Genomic DNA, 27,654 nt, shown 5'->3' with positions numbered 1-27,654 from the left:
AGCCGTAGGCTCAGGGCTAGAATGTGCAGCTGAGATTCGTGCCCCATATAGTGGCTGTGCCCAGAGCAGCCCCTCAGCATAGGCATCAGGGACAAGCAGTGGCCAGTGCAGAGGTACAGGGAGGGGAGAGGAGGTCCACCAACCACCCCAAAGTCATTTAAGTCCTGCCATAGTCTCTCTCTCTCTCAAAAATGCATCACTGAGCTAAATCAATTCTCAGTTTTTACTTCAATTTTGGTGTTTTTAATGTACCAATGTTTTACAGTTTAAAAACAAAAAAGCTCAATACTAGAATTGTACATAGAACACAGGAATGAATTTTTAAAACTGATGCTATTTTATTTCTTACTCTCTTTGTTGTTGATAGAGTCAAGTTTATTGTAGTGTTTTTATGTGTATCTACATCTAAACTATATTAATTCTAGTTTCTTCCAGATTGTCTTTTCTATTAAAATTGCAACAATATAGTTTAAGTTAATCACTTAGCAATGATTTAGAGGTTTATTTGTAAATGATTAAAAACAAGCACACATTTTGCTGTTTTAAGAAAAAAAATTTTTGGAAGGAGTGTATTGTCCTTAATGACTTTTCTTTTTCTTTTTTCCCCCGAGACAGGGTTTCTCTGTGTGTAGCTCTAGCTGTTCTGGAACTCCTTCTGTAGAACAGACTGATCTTGAACTCACAGAAATCCTCCTGCCTCTACCTCCTCAGTGCTGGAATTAAAGGTATGCACTAGCACTGCTCGGCCTATTTAAACAATTTTAAGGACACAGCTCAGTATTAGTACAATCCCAACGTTGTGCAACATAGTTCTAGAACTTCATATTTTCAGGATTGAAACTGTACTGTTAAGCATCAAATCACCCATTTCCTGTCCCTGCCCCTGGCTGCCACCCTTTACTACGGTTCCAGGAGTCTGAGTGCTCCCAGTACCTCACATGCGTGGAAACATGAGGTGGCTATTATATCAGGCAGCCTTTTCACTTGGCATGATGTCCTCAAGGTTCGTGCATGTTGTGCCTTGTGACAGAAGGTCGGTGCTTTGTAAAAATCATTTCCCTGTGTTAAATACATAAGGAATTGACTTGTGAACCAGAGAAATGTCTTTCAGGGGAATTTAGTTTAAAAGGCCTGTGTGCAGCGTGTGAAATGCAATCGCTGTAAGTACACTGTGAAAAACTAATACCAAAGGAGACCAGAGCAGAGGAAGGTGGTCACACTGAAATTGAGTATCCCCTGGACACGCACCCCTGTGCGAGGGAGTCGGTAGCAGATTTGTTTAGGACCGGTCCAGCCCTTGGAAGGTTTCCCTGCACTCGGTGCTCAGGCAGACCCCAGCTCTCCTCCAGACCCTGCCACTGGCCTTAAAGAGGCAATCTGGGATGGCTTGCTGTGGCTCTCCCTTTACATGTTTTAGAACGTTCTAGGTTACTTGGACGAAGGAAATAAGCACTTGGAAACTCAGGTTTCTGGTCTGCTTCTGCAGCGCCCACAGCCTTCGGACGCTGCTAGGTGAGATGCCCTCTTCCTCTGCCCTTCCCCTGACTCTGTTTATTCCTCATCAGTTGTTCAACACCCTCTGCCAGATCACCCCACCCCAGTTTTCCTTGTTTCAATGGACTGAACTGTTCTGTCCTTTTTTTCTTTATTCCCTTAGAGAGTCGAGGTGTGTTGGGCTGGAGAGATGGCTCAGCCGGTAAAGGCTAGGCTCACAACTAGAATATGAAAGAGTCGAGGTGTGTTGGGCTGGAGAGATGGCTCAGCCGGTAAAGGCTAGGCTCACAACCAGAATATGAGAGAGTCGAGGTGTGATGAGTTCTGTAACAAACGTTTACCTGTGCCAAGGTAACACTGACGGTCCCATAAATACCTTAGCACTTATGACGGTGGCGGTGCTGTGCGGCCAGCCCCTCTGTCTGTTTCCAAGACATGCTCAGCACTTCCAAAGAAGTCCTGGACCTATTAAGCACTGCGGAGGAAAGCATCCTCCCCCTGTCCTCCCTCAGCTACTGGCAACCACCAGTTTGCTCCGTGGCCCTATGGATTTAATAGTTGTCGGGGTTGATATTAGGTGAATTCTACAGTGTTTTGTACAACTTTGTACATTTTGTGTCTACATTTTTGCCTGGCACGTGTTTGATGTTTATTCATCTTGTACTATGTACCAGCACTTGGAGCCTGATCTGTTTATCTGTGTTTGGGTTGTTTCCACCTTTTGGCTACTGTGGGTAGTGGTGCTGCCCACATTCATGTACAGGTGTCATTTTACTGGTTATGTTTTGTTCTTTAGTAACTCTTAAGGATAATCTGCCTACATGACCTTTGCCTTTGTAAGTGCACATGTATGTTTATTTGCCTTTTGCCCTAAGAAGTGGAAACTCGGCCTGTCGGTTCTGAAGGGACAGTGACCGTGATGTCACCGGCATAAACCTATACCGAGGTCCTGCTGGTGCTCTTCAACAAAGATTTGGCCTCCTTCAAGCCAGCTGGTCCCCTCGGCCACCAGAGGGACAGAGAGCTGACTGGAGCATCCTGGACATCGCTGGGAGTGGAGCCTGCACTTGGAAGAAGTGAACTGGTCCAGTGAACAGTTGCAAAGAACTCAAGCTCAGCCTTCAGAGCCAAGCAGATCTCAGCGTGCGGCCGGATTTCCTGTCCTTCCTCCCTTTGCTCTGTAACTGGTCCATTCAGGTACAATAAACAGAATGTTTTGTTTGAGAGATGTGCCCTTTCTTTTCAGACAGGCAAGTAAATTCATCTTTGTTTCCAATTACCAGTTAGTGGCATCTGTTTATTTCCCTGGAATTATCTCCACCCTGTTATCACTTTGTGTATTGTTCCTATTAAGAATATTAGCTGGCTACATTTTATTTTTTTAACATAATTTTTATTGATTCTTTGGGAGTTTCACATCATGCTTCCAAATCATGCTTACCTCTCAGACCCTCCATATCTTTCCCTCACCCTTGTAGCATGCCTCCCAAAAGACACCCCCAAAATTAATTAAATGCAAAACAAAACAAAACAAAACCCACACCTCTCCTCTGTCTTTCCAAGACCTCTTCATTAATCCATGGCATGTGTTGTGTTACGCAGTACACCCCTTTGTCCAATCAGCCCCACCCGAGAATGTTCATTGCAGTGAGTCATTGGTCTGGTTCAAAGCCTTTGGCATGCCATTATCACTGGACCGTCACCAAAACTCTTGGATATCCTGCTGTTGTCCTGAGTCATGGAGATCCTGCCGATCTCACAGGACCAGACCCTGCAGACACCCCAGCAGGTCATAGATGGGGTGAATGATAGGATGTGGGTCTGGGTGGTAGCTGAGCTGGTGGGTCTGAGCCACTGGGACTGTCCTCTCAGGCAAGGGGCAGAGCCAGTTCTCTATGCCCATGCCATCAGGGCCAGCTCTTCCATAACCTTGGTAAGGGGTGGGAGCCATCTATCCTGAGTGGGGGAGGGCCAACCATCTGAGGTCCAGTAAAGGGTGGGGCCAGCTCAGCATGGCCCTCAGATTTCAACGCATGGTTCCTATGACCCACCTGTGGTAACACGGGCTATGGACATCATCACAAACCCCAACTGCAGCAGGAACATGGATGTCACCATGGCCCCAATAGCAGCACAGGCCACCCTGTATCAGTATGGCCCAGTGGCAGCAAGGCCCTCAGACACCAACATGGTCTCAGTTGGCTGTCCAGACACTGGACATCTGCATAGCCCCTAGTGGCAACAGGAGCCACAGACATCAACCCAGATCCTGGAGCCAGCTACAGTTTATGATTTCACTTGACTTTAGTGTCATGAGAACCTGGAACATCTTTTCTTTTCTTTTCTTTTCTTTTTTGGACAATGTTTCTCATAGTTCTGGTCATCCTGGAGCTCACTATGTAGAACAGGCTGACCTCAAACTCACTGAGATTCTCCTGCCTCCTGAGTGCTGAGACTAAAGGCGTGCACCACTACCACCCAGCTTCTCTTTCCTAATTCAAGATGAATTCTTACTCACCATTCAAAATTAATTATTAATCAATTTATTTATTTCTTATGTGTGTAAGTATAAGTATTTGTAGAGATCAGATGACTGCTTTTGGGATCTGCCTTACACCTTTTTTTTTTGAGGCAGGGTCTCTCTTGCTGTTTCTGCTGGTGTGCTGTGTACTCCAGGGGAGATAACTCTTGAGCTCCAGGGTTATTCTCCGGTTTCCACCTCTCATCTCGTATTAGAGAGCACTGGGGTTACAGCTGTTGGCCAGAACACCTGCATTTTTACATGAGTTTTGGGAATTGAACTTGCCTTGTCATGCTTGTGTGGCTAGCACTTTTACCCTCTGAGACATCTCTCTGGCCTCAACATTATTTACTTATTTATTTATTTTCAAAATTAGTTTTTCAAAAATCATGCCTCCAGAACCCTTTCTTTCTTTCTTTCTTTCTTTCTTTCTTTCTTTCTTTCTTTCTCTCTCTCTCTTTCCTTTCTTTCTTTCTTTCTTTCTTTCTTTCTTTCTTTCTTTCTCTCTCTCTCTTTCCTTTCTTTCTTTCTTTCTTTCTTTCTTTCTTTCTTTCTTTCTTTCTTTCTTTCTTTCTTTCTTTCTCTCTCTTTCTTTTTTTCTTTTTTTTGGTACCAAAATTCTTTATTTGAAGAAACGGTACAAATTAAAGAACTTAAGCGGATGTTTTGGTGTGACTTATAGAAAAGATAAAGGCAGTCCGACATGCATGCACGGCCTCAGTGACCAGTGAAGTCACTCGTGGCTTTGGGGAAGTCAGCTTAGCTCTCATCACTGTGTCCCAGGGTGTGCTTGTCAAAGAGATGTTCCGCCAGGCCGGCTTCAGGGGTTCCCATCTTGCCGAGGTTGGTCACGTGGTCACCCAGTTCTCTGATGGGTTTCACCTGCTCATTCAGGTAATGGGTCTCAATGAAGTCACACAAGGGGGGCCCGTTTTTGTCAGCAGCCAGTTTGTGCAGTTCCAGTAGTGGCTGATTCACACTCATCTCCAAGTGCAGTGCGCACTCCACTGCATTCAGCCCGTTCTCCCGGTCATCGCGGTCTGGTTTCTTGATATCCTGCAGGAAGATTCGGCCACCTCGTTGGCTCTGTAGCTTCATCAGTTTCTCAGCATGCTCCCTCTCCTCATGAGATTGGTGGAGAAAGTATTTGGCAACGTTCCTCAGAGCTACATCACCCCGGTTGAAGTAGCAAGACGTAGACAGATAGACGTAGGAGGCATACAGTTCCAGGTTGATGTGCCGGTTGATGGCAGCCTCCGAGTCCTGGTGGTAGTTCTGGCACACTTGCGAGGGAGACGCGGTGGTCATGGCAGCGGCGGGGCGAGGCGAGGTGGCGACGCTGGAGCAGCGGAGAGACGAGGTTGCAAAGGGTTCTGGCTCGGAGCAGCCAGCTGGGGTCGGAGCGGTCGAGCACCGGTTTGGTTCAAGCACTGCTGAAGCAGGAAACCGGGGCGACTCTGGGCGGGAACGTCTCCAGAACCTTTTCAAAGTGTGTTGATAGTGAGAGGGTTATATGAATGTGGGTGGACCAGAATTATTCAACAGGTTACACAGAAGATGGTTTCAGAAATGAGCATCCAGTAACAACCAGGTAGCCTTAGTACAGCAGGATATATGTGGCCAAAGCGGGCCTTTTGTCACAAGGGATGTTGAGAACAAGCTAATTCCTTGAAGATACATGAAGGGAGTGCCTTTGCCATACAGTGCTTTGAAAATCCTATTGGAATCCTGGTGTGGTGGCATATGACTATAATCTCAACAGTTGGAGGATGATGCAGGAAGATGAGTAGTTTGAGGCCAGTCCAGTTAGATAGCGTGATCTCATCTCACATAGCAGTAACATAGGATGGAACATAGCCCCATGTGTGATTTAAATTTTCTCATAGCCACATTTTCAAAATTAAAAACAAACAACAAAACAAGAGACATTACTTCAATAAAACTTACTTGGTCCAGTCCAGTCCATCTAAAATATTATCATTTCCATTTTATCAATGTTTACAAATTCTCAATGAGACCTTGTATATTTTCAGACCCAGTGTTCTAACTCTATAGACATTGTCCCAATTGAGATGCTAAATTTTCATAAAATATACTTGACATGTGGCTGGGCTCATAGCTCAGTTTGTTAAGTGCTTGCTTGCATTGCAAGCCTGATGAACTGAGTCTGGTATCCCAGAAACCACATGAAGAAGGAAAAAAACAAAACAAAACAACCACCAAACTGGCATCGCGGTGCAGAGGCAAGCAGGTCTCTGGGGCTCGCAGGCCAGTTAGTGTAGCCTACTTCACAAGTTATAGGCCAGTAAGAGGCCTTGCTTAAAAAAAAATAGGTAGATGGTACCTGGAAGAGACAGGTGAGGTTGTCCTCTAGCCTCCAAGTGGCCCCGACTCCCAACACATACACACACAGACACACAAAAATACATGCTATGAATTGAGATTTGTAGAAAACTTACAGTTGAAATGCAGATTCAGGGGGGGGGGCTGGAGAAATGGCTCAGTGGTAAGAATGCTGGCCGCTGTTCCGGAGGACCCAAATTATGTTCTCAGCTCCCATGTCATGTGGTTTACAGCTGCCTGTGACTTCAGCTCCAGGGGATCCAGCTCCCTTCTTCTGCCTTCCTCAGTATGTGCACGCATGTGCCCATCCACACAGACACACATGTATCCATAAATAATCTTCATTACCAAAGAAGAAAATGCAGAGTCAATTCTCAAATGTACTTATAATTTTCCTGATAATTATAAGTGAATCAAGTATCAATTTTTAACTTTTATTTTAGTTTTCGTTTTTGGAGACAGGGTTTCCCTGTGTAGCCCTGGCTATCCTGGAACTCACTCTGTAGACCAAGCTGGACTTAAACTCAGGGATCTGCCTGCCTCTGCCTCCTGAGTGCTGGGATTAAAGGCGTGTGCTGCAATTGTTAGGTTTTAAAATAATTTCAGGTAAACAAAATTTAAAAATTAGCTCTTTATTTTCACTAGTTACCTTTGGAGTGCTTCATAGCCACATGTGGTTTGTGGCTTTTTTTTTCTGGGTGGTGTTACTGGCATTCTGAAAGGATGAAGGAGCAAAGCAGAATGCAGAACAGTCTCAAGCACGAACTGAGTGCCAGGTCTTGCGGCTGAAGTTCACTGAAGCTCACAGTAACAGTGATGATCCCTATGCTTGGGTGAACTTGAAATCCTCAGTCTGTGCTTACCTGGGTTGTGATCTGCAGCAACTAAGGGGCACCAGGCACGGAGCAAGGAGGATAAAAGAGAATGGTTTGAAAAGCTCTGCATAATCACATGCAAAATGCCCAGGAAGGGGACCCTAACCATCCCAGCAGTTAACTAAAACTCATCTATTTCACCTTCCCAAGGGACTTGGGAGCCTGAGTAATGGCGGGGGTGGGGTGGGGTGGGGTCCTCCCTCTCTTTTTGCTTTTCCTTCCAGTCCTCTTGCTTATCTGTCTTCCAGGTCTGCAGTTCCTTCTGCACAGCTGATACCAGATCAGTCATGAGTGGATAGTGGTGGCGCTAAACAGGAGGTTAGCTCCAGGAGATGGTGACCAACAGCACCAACGTCTGTGTACTGCTTCTGATTTTCTTAAACATGTTCCATTTATACAGCGTGAAATAGCAGACCTAGGGAACAACATGCAGGCTTGATCAGGTCCCTGAAACGGTATAAAGATAATGGTGGTGGTTAACTGATGCTCTAGACTCCAGAGAGTCCAGCTTCCCAAACTTCCCCAAATCAGCATGGAAGGGACAATGGGAGAAAGTGGTCCATGCTGCTAGAAAGGGCAGATTAAAGCATCTTCAAGACTTCATCTCCAAGGGAGCATGCACAGAATACTGTTACTCTTTTCCCTAGTAAACTTTTCAACAATTTTAAGGGTACTTAAACCCCTATGAATACTTTTGTATCTTATATATCTATTTGGACTGGATTCTGGGTAAAAGTGGGCTTCCATGAAGAGCACATCCCTTTCCATGAAGTGCTTACCCTGGGAGAGGGACAGGGAGGGACAACAGGTAGTGGAGAGATGGAAGTCCCATGCCTGCTAGGATGGAGGTCTCGGCTGCTCGGCTAGACCCACTTTCCCCCCCAGAAAGTGTTCATTCTTGCTTCCTTGCTTGCTCTAATTAAACCCTTCACTGCTTTATCTATTACTGTGTCCTATCTGAGTTCTTCTCTTTTGGGAGCACAAGAACCGAGATTGCTGCTGGGGTCGAGATCTGAGGAAACCGAACACCTCCTCATAGCAATGGGAGGCGGCTTGTGGATACAGAAGACTTTCTGTATTAGCCTCTCTATGTTCATATACATCCCAAGTTGGGCCCATTATACACACATACAGCTCTTTGAGCAGCCAAGTCTCTGCGGTTCTAAGTCTCATGAACACACTTGGCCCCATCCCAGCCTTCACTTGCTGGACCCTAGCCCTTGACTTGCCCTTCTGTCTCCCACTCCCTGCCTCAGCGGCAGGCAGCAAAGGGTGTTCGAGTTAATTGTTAAATTCAGTTCAACAAGTTCCTCATTAGGGACAAATTACCTGAGTTTGAAATCTGCTAATTTTCCAATCAGAGTGAGTGTTTGCACTTGTGATTTGGAAATAATTACCATATGGTAAAAGCAAAACCTATGTGGGGATTAAAGTAAAGGCGAGGGAGGACAGGGGCTTATTTTGACGCCTTTCCTGGAACCCACGTTAGCATATGCAGATTAGTTGAGGTGCCTTAGCGGTTGGCTGGGAAAGCTCACCTGTAGTACTTTTTGGCAAAGGCTGTTCACTTCCTATATAAATGCTTCTGAAAGGTGACCGTGGCCTTTGATGGGAGAGTAGTGTGGCCGGAATTGGGCTACAGAAAGGGAAGGACATTTTGAATTTAGCTATTTAATCTAAAACTACCCCTATATGCTTAAGAGATTTGTTGTCAATCTGAGGCTTCTGTGTGGGTAACAAAATATTTCCTTGGGTGTGGGAACAGCGAGTCTACAAGTCCTCTGGGTGACCTCCTAACAGAGCAGGGACTTGGAAGGATTATGACTAGTAATTGCTACAGAAGTCGTCACAGTCCCAATTGGTAGATCCCGCTCCTGTTGTTAGGAAAGCCCCAGGAAAGAAAACCTTGTAGGTCGTTCATAAGTCAAGCCAGAACATCTCCCCCTGAGACACGGCTTCTGAAACCTGGAACCAGGAGAGCCCCCAGCTCCTTCGAGGAGTGCTGCTAGTCCCTCCCTCTGTCCGATGTGAGCAACTGTGCACCCCAGCTGCCAGGAAAGTCACAACCACATTTGAAGCTCACATCCCTGAGTTTAGAATGATGATTAGCATGTCAGCATGCCTTACTCATTTCTTTTGGGGAGATTGTTTGGTTCTGTTTTATGGGTTTTTTTTGGTTGTTGTTGTTTGTTTTGTTTTTTGTTTTTGTTTTTGTTTTTTTGAGGCAAGGTCTCACTCTGTAGCCCAGGCTGTCCTGGAACTCCTTGTGATCTATCTGCCTCACCTCCTGAGTAATGAATGGGATTAGAAGCATGCGCCACCACACCCAACCCTTGCTTTTTTTAAAAAAAATTTTAATTTTACTAGTTTTTTTTTTTTTTGGCTTTGCCATAAACTTCTTTAGGTCTTCCCCCCAACAAAGACACACATGGGAACTGAGAACGAGGGTCAACATATGCATAAATAGCAGTAGCTCCTGTTTATTTATACATGTGTCCTCTAATCCTTTTACTAATCCATTAGGAACATCTACCAGGGCTTCTCCCCATAGCTCCCTCTCTCTTTCATTCTTGAGACAGAATTGCTTGTCTCGCGTATCCCAGATGAGACTCTCAAACACACTCTTGTAACACAGCTGCAGATGACCTTGAACTGTTGATCCCCTGTCTCCACGTGCTGGGATTACAGGTTTGCACCACACACACCACACTGAGCTTCACATTAGGTTTTACCCTTCTTACATATCAAGAAACTGGGACTGGGACAGGACTTCCCGAGGCAATAAAGCTATTAAGTGGTGTACTAATAATGTAGTTCTCCTGTCTGCTTCCCAAGTCTATGTCCTGGGTCTGGGCATATGTCACTGATGACTTGATGGGTCTCAATTTACTGGCAGACTATATATGTGACCCCATTTTATGTTTTCCAATGCCTGCTTTCAAATACGTGACTCCAGGTGCTTTGGATGGCTCTTACAACCCTCGGTGCTCCCTTGTTTAGTAAAACTGACGATGCTGTTACAAATTCCTCTAGTCTAGTAGGGTTGTGGCCAGGGAAAGGAGACATAGATCTTCCCGAGGGGAAAGGTCCTTTGTGAGATCTGACACTGTGATCCCAGGCTGGCCTCGAACTTGTGATCCTGACGGTTCAGCCTCCCATGTGCTGGGATTACAGATGCTTAAGCAATCTTGCCTGTACCAGCCTGTGGTCAGTTTTAAACTGGGTTTCTCCTCCTCGGTGACCACCTGCAGGATGGCCCTGTGCTCCTCCACATTGAGCCTCGGTGATGCCCGAGGTCCCTTTTCCACATTCTGAAGGCAGTGGGGCAGGTGGCAAAGGTGTTCTGGTTTTGAGCCACACAGTCCACTCCGATCCTCGAGGTGCTTCACGTTCAGATAGCTCTAGTCCACTAGGGGGCACCAGACTCCAGGTTCGTGCGCCCTGCAACCCCAGAGAGCATTTGCAAAGCTCACTCAAGAATCCTCCCCAAAGCAGACCTCAAGGTTCCTGGGAGCGCGTCTCTGTAGTTCTGCCGGAGTCGGGGCGGGGAGCGGGACGCCAGCGTGCCCTTCCGGTTAGCCTCCCTCCCGCCCCAGCCGCGCCCCGAGCCGCTACCTTCGCGCTCTTCCACACACACCACGTGGTTTGGCAGCGCCAAACAGCTGCGCACGCCTCTGTTCTCCTCCGCCATTCGCCCACTCTCCGGATGAAGAAGCAACCTCTCACCAGGAGCACAACCATCTCCTCGCCCTGTCAGCTGTTGTTGCAAAAGGGCGAGGTCTGCAAAAGTGTCAGCTGAGGTTGCAAAAGGGCGAGGTCTGGTGATGGAGGGAAGGGTTGGAAGGGAGCAGCCGGTTCTGTTGGCTCTTCATAGAGACGTGTTTGCAGGCGGGTTGCAGCCTATGTGCACCGGAATGTACACACACACACACACACACACACACACACACACACACACACACACACACACACACACATACACAAGAGGGGGGGCAAGGAGAGGGGAGGGGACAGGGAGGGGGGAGAGAGAGAGAGAGAGAGAGAGAGAGAGAGAGAGAGAGAGAGAGAGAGAGAGAGAGACTCTTTGCTGCCTTCTCTGCCTTTGCCTACTTAAGATCTCTGACTTTACCCTCCCCTTTTCCAGTGGGAAAAGACAGAAAGGAATTAGAAACCTAAGGATGGTAGGACAGTTTTTTCTTCTGAAGTTTTTAAAATTACACTTATTTATTTATATTTATTTGCGTGTGCACACGAATGACTGTGCACGTGGAGGTCAGACAACAACTTACAGGAATCAGTTCCGTTCTTCTACTATATGGGTCCCTGGTATTGAACTCAGGTCATCAGGCTTATCCTTTGGGTCATCTCCCTGATCCTGGACAGTTTTTCAAAAGACTGTTTTGGGCAATCGTAACAAATTCTAAGAGTTTTTTCAAGACTCGTAGTAGCAGCTCGGGGAGGCATACCAGAAGGCAGATGTTCTGTTGAGGTTGTGTAAGAGGGTATGCAAATACAGCTTTAAAGCAAATCCCTTAATGCCTTGTCTCCTCTACTGCAGGCTAAGTCTTGGACCAGAAGTGGCCCGATACAGAACTCTTGGCACTTTTTCCACTGGAAGTGAGAGTAGGAGAATGAAGTAGGTGATTTAAACAAGTGTTATTTACAGCTATGCATCTCTTCATGTTGTTTGCGAAACTAGAACTTTTTAAACTATTATTGTCATTGTTAAGAAAGTATGACTTTTGGAGCTTCCATTCTGGAGATCTTTATGATTACCAGGAATGATAAGGTCTGGGGAGGAGGAAGAAGAGAGAAGAGAGGGAGGGGAAGGGAGAAGGAGAGAAGGAGGACGGGGGGGGGGGGGAAGGAGGGGGAGAGAGACAGAGAGAGAAGAGATAGGAGAGACAGGAGAGAGAGGGGAGAGAGGGTTAGGAGAGATGAGAGGGGAGGGAGAGAGAAGACGGGGTGGGGGGGAGAGAGGGAGAGAGAGAGAGAGCTGGCTAGTTATGTCAACTTGACACAAGATATAGTCATCTGAGAGGAGGGAACATCAATTGAGAAAGTGCTTCCATAAAATCAGGCTGTGGGCAAGCCTGTGGGCATTTTCTTAATTAGTGATTGATGGGGGAGGGTCCAGCCCATTGTAGGTGGGGCCACCCTGGGTCCTGGGTCAGAAAGCAGGCTGAGCAAACTATAAGGAGCAAGCCAATAAGCAGCACTCCTTCATGGCCTCTGCATCAGCTCCTGCCTCCAGGTTTCTGCCCTGCTTGAGTTCTGGTCCTGACTTCCTTTGCTGATGGACAGTGATGTGGAAGCTTAAGCCAAACAAACCCTTTCCTCCCCAATTTGCTTTGGTCATGGTGTTTCATCATAGCAATAGTATCCTTAACTAGGACAGGGAAGAAGAGAAAAAAGAGAGGGGGGGAGTGCGGTGGTTTGAATAAAAATGGCCCCCATAGGCTCATAGGGAGTGGTACTATTAGGTGTAGCCTTGTTGAAGTAGGTGTGGCCTTGTGGGAGAAAATATGGCTCACAGTCTCTCTCCCTGCTGTTTGCGGATCCAGATGCAGAACTCTCAGCCCCTTCTCCAGCACCATGTCTGCGTGTGTGCTGCCATGCTTCCCGCCATGAACTGTAAGGCAGCCCCAATGAAACGCTTTCCTTTACAGGAGTTGCTGTGGTCATGGTGTCTCTTCACAGCAATAGAAACCCTAAGACAGGGAGGAAGGGAGGGAGGGAGAGAGAAAGAGGGCATAGAAAGGGGAGAGGAGAGAGGGGGAGAGGAGAGGATGAGGGGAGAGAGAGGGAGGAGAGGGGGAGGGAGAGATGGAGGGGAAGTGAGGGGAAGGAGGGTGAAAGAGAGAAGAAGAGAGAGATGGAGAGGGAAACAGGACAGAGAGAGGAGACAGAAGAGGGGAGAGGGGCCAGAGGGAGATGAGGAGAGAGGGGTGCGTGTATGTATGTGTGAGCGTGAGAGAGACAGACAGAGACAGAGACAGAGAGAGGGTCCAGTGTAAAATGTTTTGGTGGGTTTAGGTGTTCTAAAGTTCCTCTGGACCTTTAGATCAGGGTTTGTATCTTCCCTGCCTTGGCTTCTTTTATTAGCTGATATAGAGGTCAAGCTATTTCCTTGGAAAAAAGAGCCTATAGAATCCAGTAGTTCCTAAAAACCCTTGAGGTTTAAGTGTGTTTTGTTAAAGGGAAGGAAGACACAGGTAGCACATGGTCTTCATTTAATTTCCCCTTCTTTTAAATAGGACCACTCCTAAGTATTTGTCACAATTGGACTTTCTTTTTGGATCCCTTATGGCCTCTATCAGGTAAGAATTTAAGGAGTGCCTTAGTTCTTACTTGGGGATCTTTTTCTGTAGGCGCACAAAAAAGGAGGTCACTTACATATTGGAGAACTTTGGCTTGAGGGCTGGAGAAGGGGAGCAGGTCCCTAGATAAGGCCTAGCCAAATAGATGAGGAGTGTCCCTGAATCACTGGGGTAGGACTATGCAGGTGAGTTGGCTAACCTGGGAGGCTAGGCCTTCAAAAGCAAACAGATATTTGGACTCAGTGTATAAAAGGATACAGAAAGAGACATCATTTCGGTGCAATAGTGGCACTTACGTCCTGGGGAATACCCAACAGCTGCCTATTTGTACTTACACTTACCCAGCAAGAGTTATTTGATAAGTTTTTGCACCCCAATAAGCCTCTCCACTGACGCAGCAATCCAAATCAGACCAAATCAGACTGAATTAGAAAAAGCCCCGGTTTAATGGGTAAAGCGTTCCCGGGTGATTCTCCGGCCCCTCAGAGAGGAGACAGGGATGAGAGACCAGAAAACCACGAGTCTGTTTTCTGGGATGCAGCTTATATACCCTGTGGGAGTGGTCTTGAGCCTTTCTGGAGGAGGAGCTGTGTTTGGTGGGCTTTGAAGGGGTGGGTTTGGGGAAAGAGATGGGAGAGGGGAGTTGAGGTAGATCTTCCACCAGAACATTCCAGACTCTTTGGGTATATGGATGCCAGGGTGCCAGGGGTTGAGGTGGAGCTCCCACCCAAACATTATTCATGCCTAATACTGTAAACTTAGCCAACTCCTTGTAACTGGTGAGGTCATGGAACCTAGAGAACATACTACTGCCACTTTCCTAAACCATAATTTCTAACTACAGTCTAAATACTGATCCTTATATCCACAGATAAACTCTCACCCCTCATTAAAGAGGCTGCTTTTTGCAGCAGGCAGAAACCATTACAGAAAGCCACAAATGGTCAAAAGTTCATTGTACAACAGAACCCCACACAATGAACGCTCAGAGATCATCTCAGACAAGGGGACAGAAAGATAGTAAGAGCCAGAGGACCAGCGTCTCTGCTGGGAGATTGTGTCCTTTATATATGACAGGGAAGCCTCACCCATGAAATCTCAACATTATGGCTGCCTAAGCAACACCTGAACAATGACACCACCAATGTGGGTGGGGGAATCTTAGAAGGCCACACCCCCTAGATGAAGAGGTACCGGCAATTGATGGCTACTGAGAGAGGGGGAACCATCCTTCTTCAGGGACGAACCCCTGATGTTATCTAATCCTGAGCAACATTAAGTGAACTCAGCAGGTTGTAGTCATGTATTTGTTCATTTATATGCGTATGTAACAATGATTAAAGAACAAGAGGCCATAAATTTGAAAGGAGGGGTAGCAGGTTGAAAAGAGGAGAGGGAGGGGGTTAGTGATAGAGCTACAGTACATATATATGAAATTTACAAAAATAAATGTAAAAGGCGATCTTTTAAATATGAGTAAACCACCTGGAATCTTCCAGAATCTGGGCAGGAGAGTATATGGGTTGGAGACCACAAGGTAAGTGGAGTTATAGCTTCGTTAATAATTCTGAGGTCCTAGATTAGTCTCCTGTCTGTTAGAGTATTTTGTTGTTGTTGTTGTTGTTTGTTTGGTTTTTTTTTTTTTGGTGTTTTGGGACAAGGTTTCTCTGTGTAGCCCTAGCTGTCATGGAACTTGCTTTGTAGACCAGGTTGGCCTCAAACTCACAGAGATCAACCTGCCTCTGCCTCCTGAGTGCTGGGATTAAAGGTGTGCGCCACCACCCTGGCCTACTGTTAGGTTTCTTTGGTTCCCAGAATAAGGGTATTACAAGGGCTATTAACACAAAACCCCTAACTGTTGTTTTAGATCAGCTATGGATGTTTTGTTAAGCCCTGTTATGCGTGTGTATATATGCATACATACTTTTTTCATACGATACATTCTGGTCATGGTTTTCCCCTCCCCAACTCCTCCCAGATCCTCCCCACCTCCCCACTCACCCAATCCCACTCGCTGTCTTTTCGTCTCTCTTTAGAAAACAAACAAGCAAACAAAACCCAGAACTTTTTTTAAAAGAAAAAGTACAAGAAACATACATATGGAGACACACAGAAACAAAACCTATAAAAGCACAAAATTGGAAACCATAATATACAAGCAAAAAACAAATTGTGGGGACATGGTCCAAGAATGGAGCTGTATGAGGAGAATTCCAAGTGCTTGTGAGAGAACTACAAGAAAACAGGAGTCTGTGACCTCAGTTTCTTCAAAAATACGAAATTGTTCTTGGAATGGGCTTTTGTGCCCCTCCCAGGTGTAGTGGATAGGAGTGAGTTTACTTCAGATTATTCATTACAACTGGCTGTTGCTATTTGTTTATATACTTCTATGGAATAAATAACAAGCCATGTGTTTTTGCTTCTGTAAACAAGCTTGGTTGCCCCAATGATGTATGCTTGCTCACACATAGGCAGAAGGCACGTAGGCAGGAAGTATGGCAGGAAGTATGCTTGCCTCTCATCAGATGGAGGCAGAAAGTATGTAGCCTTGTGGGTTTTGTCTTTATAAGCCCCTGACTAATGTAATTTGGCGCCATATTCTGAGCATGGGTCTTGGGTATGGTCCAGGCCAGTATTTAATAAAGCTCCTTTCAAATTTGGCTCAAAAATTGTGGCAGTGTTCTTATTCTTGCCTGGTAGGATTAAAATTTTCTGGAGGACCCAGGGAAATCACACCACCTATCCAAATTCCAAAGGGAGACCTTCACTTCAGGACTCTGGGACTGAGGGGCCACCTCAGGAGGTGCACACCTTGAGATGTTCCAATGCTTCAGGGCATGCTTTTGGTTTCATAGATTATCAGAGTGAACTGCCTTGCTGAGGAAAGCAGCAAGCGTCTAGAGAGGCCTCCCATGGTAAGTCATAGTAATTTTCTGGGACATCTGGTTCTGTTGCGATCCTGATCTGGGATGAGGAGGGGTCTGATGACCCATTACTCTCCCATCCAGGGCAAAGAGCGAGACATCTGCACTGCCCACCTGAAGTTCTTGCTCTAGTTTTGTGTCTTGTTTGTTTCGTATTTGTTTGTGTTGTCTTTGGTTTCACTTTTCACTGTCTCCATCTCTTGAACTTTCTGTGCTCTGTGTTTATTGGTTTTATTTTTGCTGTCTCTGCCACTGTTTGCTATGGCTGCTTTGAAGGCCAGGGCTCAGAATTTCTTATCTCTGAGCTTTCTGGTCACTGGATTCAGTTTAGCAGGGATTCAAATGTCTTTTGGGTGTGGATAATATTAAAATTGTTTTATATTGATCTACTATCTTGAAAAGCTGGCTCTGGAGTTGGGTTATGGCTCTTCATTCTCTAGAGCCAAGCTTGCATATTTAAAAGTTTCCTCATTGCCCCATGCTAGGTGATCCACCTGATTTTGTGACAGGGAAAAGATAGCAAAGCAAAACAGCAAAAAATAAAAGTAGACTATTGGTTTCATTTAACTGCCTGAAACTCTTGCTAAGTTATAAATCTTATAAATCAAAATTTGTTAGTCTGGTATGTGAACTTTCTGTACCTCGAGATTTGTAAGTTTAAATAAAAATTTGTAAAACTGGTATCAAAACAGTTAACTTAAAACTTGTAACATGGAGTTGATAGTTAAAAATCTATACATAGGTATTCTTAAAGGAAGCATGCTACGTGATGGCATCTTGGGATGTAAGCAACTCGTGGCTTGCCACCATCTTCGCTGATGGAGGCAAACATGTAGCTGGCAGCCATCTTTACTAAGGTTACAGAGGATAAATGCCATGTGACTTGACCACCATCTTGATGAAAGGTGACTACATGGTATAAACCAACCAAGGATTTGTTGGTTGTTTTTTCCTTTTGGGCTCTTTACTCTTTTGGGGCCCCACCCCAAATCACAACACGGAGGCTTATTATGTCTTTAGATGCCTGGCCTTAGCTTGGCTTGTTTCTAGGCAGCTTTTCTTAAATTATCCTGTCTACCTTTTGCCTCTGGGCTTTTTCCTTTTCTTACTTCTGTAACCTTACTTTCACTCTTACTCCGTGGCTGTGTGGCTGTGTGGCTGTGTGGCTGTGTGGCTGTGTGGCTGGCCCCTTCTTTTCTCACTCCTTGATCTCTCTTGCTTCTTCCTGCCTCTAATGTTCTTCTCCTTCTATTTATTCTCTCTGCCTGCCAGCCCTGCCTATTTCTCTCTCCTGCCTTGTATTGGCCATTCAACTCTTCATTAGCCCATCAGGTGTTTAGACAGGCACAATAACACAACTTCACAGAGTTAAACAAATGCAACATAAAAGAATGCAACACATCTTTGCACATTAAACAAATAGTCTACAGCACAAACAAATGTAACACATCTTAAATTAATATTGCACAACACAAGGAGGCAATAACAGGTCTCAAAGATATTTTGGGTTAGGATGGATTTTTATATGATAATTCTTGTCCTAAAAACAAAGTCCTAAAAACAAGGTTTATGAAAGATAAGATTTAAAAACAATGCTTGTTTAATAAGGTATTAAAGCTGCACCTGCATGAATTTATATACAAGGATGTACCTCATGCTGGCAGCCAAACTTGGTAATGCAAGAGTCACCCAGGTAGTAGTGGTTTTAGAGTCATGAAGGGGGTCATTGTGAGCAGCTGAGGCTTGGCACTGTGTGGCAGGGCTGGAATTCCTAAAGAGAGCTCAGGAGAAGGACCTCAGCAGTTTTTTTTTTAGATTCCAGTGCCATGAATAGCCACCAGAAATAATAGCCACAATGAAATGGAGCCAGCTGGAGCCTAGAAAACAGGTTATATGTGCTTTCGAGGTTGGAGCTGGAGAGATGAACCAGGCCCCTTGGGGGAGACTAGAGGATGGTGAATGGAGTCCAGATGTTGAGCATCAAATTGTTTGCACTGTTGGAGTTTGGTTTTTGCCTTGTCTAGATTGTCTTTCCTCCTTGTTTCTTCCCTCTTGAAATAAAAAAACTGTACTCAATTTCTTTTTTGATATTGTAGAAGCCCACAATTAGGAGATTTTTAAACTTTTTTTTTTTTTTTTTTTTTTAATGGCATTTTTTTTTTTTTTTTTTTTTTTTTTGGTTTTTCGAGACAGGGTTTCTCTGTGTAGCTTTGCACCTTTCCTGGAACTCACTTGGTAGCCCAGGCTGGCCTCGAACTCACAGAGATCCGCCTGGCTCTGCCTCCCGAGTGCTGGGATTAAAGGCGTGCGCTTAAAAAAAGTGTGCTGGGTTTTTTTATGTTTTAAAAAAAAAAAACTCCAAGATTTTTAAACTTTTTTAAGAGAAAATTTTGGAGTTTTTTTTTTTTTAAACATAAAAAAACCCAGCACACTTTTTTTAAAAAAATATTTTTATTTTATAATTAACTTAATTTCACATATCAGCCATGGATTCTCCTGTCCTCCCTCTTCCTACCTCCAGCCCTCCCCCCAATCCACCCCCAATTCCCACCTCCTCCAAGGCAAGGTCTCCCCTGGGGAGTCAGCCCAGCCTGGTAGACTCAGCTGAGGCAGGTCCAGTCCCCTCCTCCCTACACCAAGGCTGAGCAAAGTGTCCCAGCATAGGCTTCAGGCTCCAAAAAGCCAGCCCATGCACCAAGGACAGGTCCCGGTCCCACTGCCTGGGGGCCTCCCAAACAGTTCAAGCTAATCAACTGTCTCACTTATCCAGAGGGCCTGGTCCAGTTCCATGGGGGCTCCTCAGCCATTGGTTCACAGTTCATGTGTTTCCACTAGTTTGGCTATTTGTCCCTGCACACTTTTTAAGAAGCAACTTAAAATATTTAAATTTATAAGGCTATGGGACATTTTAAGTTTATAAAATGTCTTATATTATGATGTCTTTGTTAATATGTAATCTTAGAAAGTAAATAAATAAAAGCCTAAAGAGTTAGGGCCACAGCTGTGAGCACCAAACACTAAACACTAGAAACTGGAATATTCCTATCTTATGATGCAGCAAGACAATAACCTAAGCAGTCTGGAAAAGAGCCTATAGAATATCTCTCCTTACCAAAGGGACTGACTTAAGAATATATGTCTAGCCTCTTTTTGCTAACTTTGTTAAGCTTTAGCTATTTTGATAAACTAAGTCATATAGGAAACTGATATTCTTTAATGGTGTACTAAGTAAGTACTAGGAAAGTAAGGTTCCTAGTCTCTCTATGGATGGTATTGTTTAAAGTTTTATTTTGGTGATAAAAGAGCTTCAATTCAAAAATTGTCTTTTTTTAAGGCTAAACCTAGCAGGGATAAAAATCTGAATCTTATAAAAGCTACTCTCTTGTTATAAACTGTTAGTTATTAAGACATGCATGTTAATAGTCCCCCTTATAAACAATTAAATTCTTTAATATGTTCTCATGCTAAGTACTAATGAAATTTATTTACAGGAATTAGCTTTATTGAGCCTCTTGTATATGTTTTCAAGTTTAAGCCTAAAGCAGATAGCTAAAAGCAAGTAAAGTTTATTTAAAATCAAGTATACTTAATAGGTGGTCTTCAAAACTTTTCAGAGATCTGCTGAGTATGGTATTTAAAATGTTTAATGGAAGAAGCTTCCTGTGGTAGACAGACATGACAGCTCCTGAAGGTGACCCTAAGGTCTTCAAAGAAGAGAGGTGGGGCACAGACCTGGATTGTGGTGGTGCTAACAACTTGGAAAACCTTTTCCATGCCTCACCTGCTGTTAGGGCCTGAAAAAACTGTGGACACTGTTGGGTTGACTGCCCTATTCTGCCTCTTCAGAGTGAGGTCAGTTTTCCCATGTTTCTCATTCACAGGAAAATCTTTCAGACCTTCTAGGTCTGGTAGCCACAGGCCTATGCTGTCTTGTGTAACAACTGAAGATATAATGTTGTCCTATACAATAGTCAAAGACCTATGACCTCTGCCCCCCAAAGAAGCCATCAAGACCACAGGAGCCTACAAGGTAATTTCCCTGGTAGCTGGTAAGTCTTTGTCATTTTAATCAATACAGGGGCCATTTGGTTTATACTTCCTGCTATAATTTATCTTTCTCAGATCTCTGATGATGTTGATGGCTAACTTAGCTTTGTCAGGTTGGCAGCAGTAGGCACCTAACTCCTTCCCCAAGGCTGCCACTACCTTATTAGTACATTTCATATGTAAAAATCAGGCCTTTCTTTTTCTAGAGCTACTAGGTCTCCTGCAGGTTTTAGATGTAACATTTTACTATTCCTTTATTTAAAAGAACTTGCTTTGCAATGACTGCTCTCAGTAATATCTACTTGTGTCTAGTGGTAAATAATTGGATTTTAAATGTTTAAATTTTATATAAATTGTAAAAGTCTAAAAAGGTTAAGATATATAAATGCAAATTGTAAACATCTGAGGATGTGAAAAGTTAAGAAAATGATTTAAGACATGTAAATACAAGTTATAAAGGTATAAGAAAATGATCTAGAATGAAAAAATGTTTCAGATTTCTTTTTCCCTCTATGCTATTGTTATACTAAGATTTCAAAAATTCAGAGTTTTAACATTGATCAATAGAGTTCTGATAAGCTTGTAAAGCACTGTCTATTATTATCAATCACAAGCTCAAGATTTTAAATTTCCTTTGGTTGTCATCTAAGTAAAGACTTAAAGGTGCTTCTCATTGAGCTAAAAACATTTTTGTCCAATATGTATATCCTACCTTCTTGACAGAGGAAAGAATGTTCATGCTTTAAAACCCAAATCCATAGCTTGTACTATGACTCAAAGGTGTGAGGCTACTCCAGCTGTTTTACAGACATTTGTTAGATGCTGTTTCTACAATGTAGATTTCAGTACAGATTACAGTGGTAATGCTAAATATCTAAAAATTTTTATCTTTTTGTAAACTTAAAAATTCATGTAAGCTTCAGGGAGTCAAGGGAGTTGTAAGATTTGGCTCCACCTCTCACAGGTCCAACAGACTCCAGATAAGTACTCCTGTAAATCAACAGCCTAAGTTTCCCTACCTGTCTATTCCTGAGGGTGGGATCTCTCTCTCTCTCTCTCTCTCTCTCTCTCTCTCTCTCTCTCTCTCTCTGTCTCTCTCTCTCTCCCTCTCTCTCTCCCCTGGTCTTGGGAATCCCCTCCCTCAACTACCAGAACCATTGGTCTGGAAGTTCCAAATGTAAGATTTTTCTTTAAGTTCCTAAACTTTAACTTCTGTCCCTATTCTATATCTGTCCTGGTGGATTTCCTTTCAGCTGGTAGATAGCATCCAGGAATCAGTTGTGGACTACAAACTACTCCAAAGGTGATCTACATTATGCCAGTCCCAGGTAGTCCTACAAAACCAGAGAGCCCTGGAAAACTGATGTGAACCAGTCCAGCCAGTGTGATTGCTCCCTGTCTCTTCATCTGGTTCAGTGACCATATGGTTCTGATAAATGCCCCATTGCTTGAATCCCCTCTTGGCCTTTGACTGTCATTCCAGTCTTCCTAGGCCCCAACAACAATGTCCTAGTTTCAGCAGGAAGTAGTTACAGAAGAGAATACATCATCCCTTATTCTCAATAAAAGTCTGGAATGTTAGATCAGAAGGAAGCTCCCTCACAAAGGGGACAAAATGGTGACCTATAGTGCCTATTGGCATACCAGGAAAGGTACCTTTTAAAACCAAATAGACCCAGATCTATCAACAGGTAGATTCCCTAGCTGAAATAGTTTTACAATATGATAGGGCAATCGACCTACTCTATGTAAAACAATGAGGTTATTTTGTGGCTTTAAGAGAAAATTGTTTTTATGCAAACTGCTCAGGAACCCTTAGAGATAGTTTGGCCATACTAAAAAAAAGCAGAGGTGGGGGGGACCTGAGATGAGATAAATGACTGGTTCCCAATTAATTTTGGAGTCTCTTCTTAGATAGTAACTCTGATGTTAATTACTGTTGACCCTTGCATCATGAATAACCTTAACTAAATACATAAATTCCTGTCTGTGTGCCATTAGGCTGGTGGTCATTAGATCCCAGTATAAACAGGTACCCACCATAGAGTCAAGGATTTGACTCAGGATACAACTCAAAGGGGGTATGTGATGGTTAACATTGTTTTAAGTTTAAATTACTGTGCTTAAGAGATCTATAAAACAAAAATACTAACCTGTAAGTTCTGCTTTCCCAAGGACAGTAACTTCTTGGAATGTTGGGGGCTATTGTTCATGTAAGATAACAAACCACGTGTTTTTTACTTCTGCAAACAAGCTTGGTTGCCCCAATGTCACAAGATGTGTGCTTGATCACACCTAGGCAGGAGGTACGTAGGCAGGAAGTATGTCAGAATGAATGCTTGCCTTTGATTGGACACTGGTGAGAAGTATGTAGCATTATGGGTTTTGTCTTTATAAGCCTCTGACTAATGTAATTTTGGGTCATATTCTGAGCATGGGTTTTGGGCATGGACCTGGCCAGTACTCATGGTCCTGGCCAGTATTTAATAAAGCTTGCTTCAAATTTGGTTTCAAAAATTGTGGTAGTGGTCCTTATTCTCACCCAGTGGGATTAGTAGTTAGATATTGTATGAGACTTTAGTCTGCCTCTCAGGTCCCACCACCTAAGAGCAGTAAACAACCAATAAGATAAAAAAGAAAAAAGCCCAAAGAAACACAAAGTGAGACAAAAATCTACAAAAATACCATTGTGTTCATTTTGTGTTGGTCATCTACTGCTGGGCATGGGATCTGGTCTTATGTGTGGTTAATATAGTCAATAAGATGCCATTGGAAAAAAACTATTTTTCCTTTGCAAATGGGTGTCACTTGCAGATAGCTTCTTGGTTAGTAGTGGAAACCTGTGGGCACTTCTGCCTCTCAGCACTGGGACCTCATCTGGCTTGAACCTGTATAGGCCTTGTGTATGCTGCCACATTTTCCATGAGTTCATATGTGCATCAGTCCTGTTGTGTCTGGAAGACACTGTTTCCCTGGTGTTTTAAAGGATAGTATCCTTGTGGGGAAACAAAGGAGTCTTTTAGGTGGACTTTAGAAGGGGAGCTTTTTTCTTTTTCCTTAAAGGATGGAATATTCAGGTAGCAGAAGTCATCCAGGTAGATTTGAAAATTAGCATCTCTGTCAAGTCTCAGATGTTGATTGTGCTCTGGTGCTGTTACTGGATGAGAGATCACCCATACATAGGCTGGGTGCCAGGCACAGGGGAGCCCCCTCCAGGGGAAGTGTTGTGTTTCTAAGTTAAACCAGTTAGTTATTCTAGGAGTCCATTCACATGCTTGCGGTTTTTTGTGTAGCATTCTCAGTTGTCTTCCAGACCTAATTTTTCTTCTCCTTAGCAAAGTGGTAGAAAAGAGAAAGCGGGGGAGGGGGAGGGGGGGCGCCCGCAGGGGTGGGGGGGAGGAGTGATAATAAACTTTTTGCTGCAGACCCATTGGTTGCTAAGTCACCAGCTCTCCAAAGCTAAATATATATCTGTGAGTATTTTAGGAAATTGAGAAAATGGGAAATTTTCAAAGGTGATGGTCTAGACACAATGTTATTAAGATTTATTTTAAAAATCTGCTGGCTGTTTGTTATACTGCAACTTTTCTTTGAAAAAAAAATCACAAACTATTATTCCAAAATGTAACAATTCTCAGAAACAAGAGGGTCTAGAACCATCTACCTCCTAGAACATTGTTTGTTTGTTTGTTTTTAAATTACCATGCTTGTTTTTTCTCTGCTATTCCTGGGAAGGGAGGGCCAATTTCAAAATACCTTTGTCTAGTTTAAAAATGGTGTTATTAGGGCTGAAGAGATGGCTCAGCTGTTAAGAGCACTATTTGATCTTCCAGAGGATCCAGGTTCAGTTCCCCAGCACCCACATGGTACTCACAACCACGTGTAACTCCAGTTCTAGGGAATCTGACACTGTCTTCTGGCATCTACAGGCACCAGACATGCACATGGGATACAATCATACATGCAGGCAAAGCACCCATACACATAAAATCAAAAACAATAAGTCTTTTTAAAAATGGTGTTTTCAAAGGTGATTGTGGTGGTGGCACGTGCTTGTAAACCCAGCCTGAGAAGGCTGAGGCAGGAGAAACTTGAATCTGAGCAACATATTGAGTTCCAGGCTAGCCTGGGATATATAATGAGACATTGTCTAAAAATAAAATAAAAAGAAAGAAAAGCAAAACCACACATGCACATGCGCACAAAACAATGTTATTAGGTATCCACTTAATATGCAGTTGTAAAATAAAACCTTCTTTATTATATCAATGATGAGTTCAGAGGCACCAAGAACTGGTTTCTTTTCTGTCCTCAAAGAAGAGAGAGTTATGGCACCCTCTATTTGATCACAGCTGGAAATTATAGGGTTGTCAAAAAACCATTATTAAGCCTTCTGGAGAACTAGCAATATTCTTCTAGTTGCCATATGTTTTTGGTTTTGTTTTTGAAGCAAAGCAAAGTCATAAGTACAGTCATAATAAATGAATCTTGGTCTTATTTTTTTAATTCTCACAATGACTTTACTATGGTAATCAGCCATCAAGGTGACTACGGGATTGAGCGGGGGCAGGAGGGAAGGTCTGCCTGACAATCAGTAGTATGCATGGCCCACAGATACCATGCGCAGTACCTAGGACTATACTTCAAGCCCAGAATCACCTTGGATGCAATTAGCTTCTTAGGCACTGCCTCCTGTTTTCTGTCACAATGTGTCTGCAGAGGATGGAGTCAGTGGTTGAGAAATAAGTATAACTACATGAATGCCACATGAATGCCTTTTTAGATATGCCCCTCTATCCTTGGATCACATCTCCAATCAAATTTGTCTTTTTGCTCATTGTTTATATTAATTTTCTCAACCATTATTCCTCTTAAAATTGTCTTCCAGCCGGTTGTGGTGGCACACACCGGTAGGATTTGCTGAAGGAGGCAAAGGAGGCGGAGGCAGGAGGATCACGAGTTCAAGGCCAGCCTGGGCTACACATTAAAAAAAATTTGTCTTCCAAAGAGAACAACCAGTCTCGTACCTTTATCTGGCCAACATGAACTCAGATCTGTTTTCTTTGGTTATGTACACAGAACCTTCTTTCTTTTGAGATGGGGATGAAAGGGAAAATTGTGGGAATATGGGGAAGGAAGCTGTTGCCCAGGAGTCTGGTTGAAGCCTCTCATCACCTGAGAATCAAGAATTTTGACACAATTAACATTTCCTTAAGGCCTCTCTCCCTTCCCAGTTATAAAGATACAATTTTCTAGTCATCTCTCCAGAAGCCCCCCCCACCTTAAGAGACATGTCCTAACCCCCCTGTGCAACCATAATGGCTCCTGGTTTTTCCTTATTAGATTACAGTTTCATGCAAGGCACCTCTGGAACTGTCCTATAATCACATGTACCCAGAGCAGAGAGAAAAGGCAGAAAGCTCTTTAACAACTCTTTGAGATAGAACTCGAGAACTACCAAAATGATACATATAACTCATGCAAAGACATTTAATTGCATTTGCCATTGAGAAGCGTATACTCATATTTAGGTACATTGTAATCTTTCTCTAAGCATCTCTCTCTTAACTGCCATGCTTAAGCTCTAATTTTTGAAATGGACTGGGAGGATGGCTCATTCAGTAAACTGCTTCCCATGAATACATGAAGAGCTGAGTTCAGTCCCCTAGAACTCATTAAAAAAAAACAAAAACCAGGCATGGAGCTAGCCACCCAGTCTACCTCAATTGGCAAGCTCTAGGCTCAGTGAGCGATCCTATCTCAAATAATAAAGTGGGAAGTGACTGAAGAAGACAGCTAACATCAGCTTCTGGCCTCTACACACACATGCACACGTGCATACACATGCATACTTGTGCATACACATGCACACATGTACATACATGTGCACACATGCATGTCGGTGCACACAGAATATCTTTAAATAAAGCAAACTCTTCCTTGAGAAACCCACACCCGTGCTCTCAGTTGCACTCTATTCTTTCCCCCAAATCATGTCTATTTGAATAAACTCCAGCTCTGTTTCACACTGACTTGTCTGAAAATTCTTTTCTGTCCCAGAGCCAAGGATCCAGTCTCACCTGAGTAGAAGTCCCTAAAAAACTAAGGGGACTCCTCAGGCTGCTCAGAGTAACAGTGTGGAGCTGTGCCGTTTGTCCTTGTGGCTGATCACAAGCCCTCTTTTCTCCCTTTCTCCGTGCCCCTCCCCTCCTTTCTCTTCCCCCTCTTCCTCTTCCTCCTCCTTGTTGACTTCTAGTCTCACTGTGTAGATTGTGTTGGCCTCAGACTCACAGTGATACTTGTGCTTCTGCTTCCTTAGTGCTGGGATTACAGGTGTGCACCACCATACCGAACCAGAGAACCTTTCAATCAAACTTCCCAGGAGACAGGTCAGGGTTACTCATTCTCTCTAACTAAGGCAGCCAGATTTAGTAAATAACAATCAAAGTTGCTCAGTACATTTGAATTTTTGGACAATTTTTCTTAGCATATAGTAAGTACATAAAGTAATGGTCTTCATTATGACCTTGTCATACCTGTATATAGCATTCTTTGATGCAAACAGTAACTTTCAGTATAACTGACCTGTGTGGCTATCAAATTTAAATTAGTTAAGATTATGAGATTTTAAACCCATCTCTTCAGTTTAGATAGTCATACTATTAAGTGCTTCTTGTGACTATTGGCTCACATATTGAGTGGCACAGATTGATGTGTAGGTTATAAAATATTTTCATCATTATAGAATGTTCCACTGGATAGTGCTGCTTAGAACATACTAGGAAGGTGTTCCTGGAGCCAGAGCCCCAGGCACACAGTCAAAGCCATCAGGCTTTTAAGAAACCATCCCTTCACCCTTCACAAAGAATGTATGAGATCCCAAAAGCCTACAAGTAGATAGATAGATAGATAGATAGATAGATAGATAGATAGATAGATAGATAGATAGATAGATGGATAGATGGATAGATGGATGAATGGATAGATGGATGGATGGATATATGGATGGATATATGGATAGATTGATTCATGGGATCCACAAAGACCACAAGTAAAGTCCAACCCTGTACCGATTCATAAGGCAGATTGATCAGTGTCATGCAGAACCATCTCTTAAATTCATCAGCGTG

General features: G+C 43.7%; 1 protein-coding gene and 1 long non-coding RNA gene across 5 annotated transcripts in view; one reads left to right on the top strand and one right to left on the bottom strand.

The window, feature by feature from the left end:
- Positions 1-4,659: 4,659 nt before the first annotated feature.
- LOC128114882 (ferritin heavy chain-like) lies at positions 4,660-5,876 on the bottom strand. The gene has a single exon (XM_052745242.1). It carries the CDS (start codon positions 5,321-5,323, stop codon positions 4,775-4,777), a length of 549 nt encoding a protein of 182 aa, XP_052601202.1. The 5' UTR covers positions 5,324-5,876; the 3' UTR covers positions 4,660-4,774.
- Positions 5,877-9,747: 3,871 nt separating this feature from the next.
- The window catches only part of LOC128107074 (uncharacterized), a 70,976-nt gene continuing 53,069 nt past the window's right edge, over positions 9,748-27,654 (top strand). For 2 of the 4 annotated variants that reach the window (XR_008216948.1, XR_008216945.1), the window contains exons 1-5: positions 9,748-11,033; positions 11,792-11,869; positions 12,798-12,867; positions 13,491-13,553; positions 20,359-20,507. This is a non-coding gene — a long non-coding RNA (uncharacterized LOC128107074). Of the gene's footprint in view, positions 11,050-11,791; positions 11,870-12,797; positions 12,868-13,490; positions 13,554-20,358; positions 20,508-27,654 lie in introns of all 4 variants that reach the window. The other 2 variants (XR_008216946.1, XR_008216947.1) reach the window with 2 other exon arrangements.

The sequence above is a fragment of the Peromyscus californicus genome, unplaced genomic scaffold, assembly GCF_007827085.1.
Source record: "Peromyscus californicus insignis strain IS unplaced genomic scaffold, ASM782708v3 Scaffold_10__1_contigs__length_136768540, whole genome shotgun sequence".
NCBI lineage: Eukaryota > Metazoa > Chordata > Mammalia > Rodentia > Cricetidae > Peromyscus > Peromyscus californicus.
Note: the sequence above shows the minus strand (reverse complement) of the source record. Positions and strands in the feature narration are given on the sequence as shown.

Excerpts from the sequence above, each read along its gene's own strand:
- LOC128114882 (XM_052745242.1), bottom strand. The coding sequence starts at position 5,323 with ATGACCACCGCGTCTCCCTCGCAAGTGTGCCAGAACTACCACCAGGAC.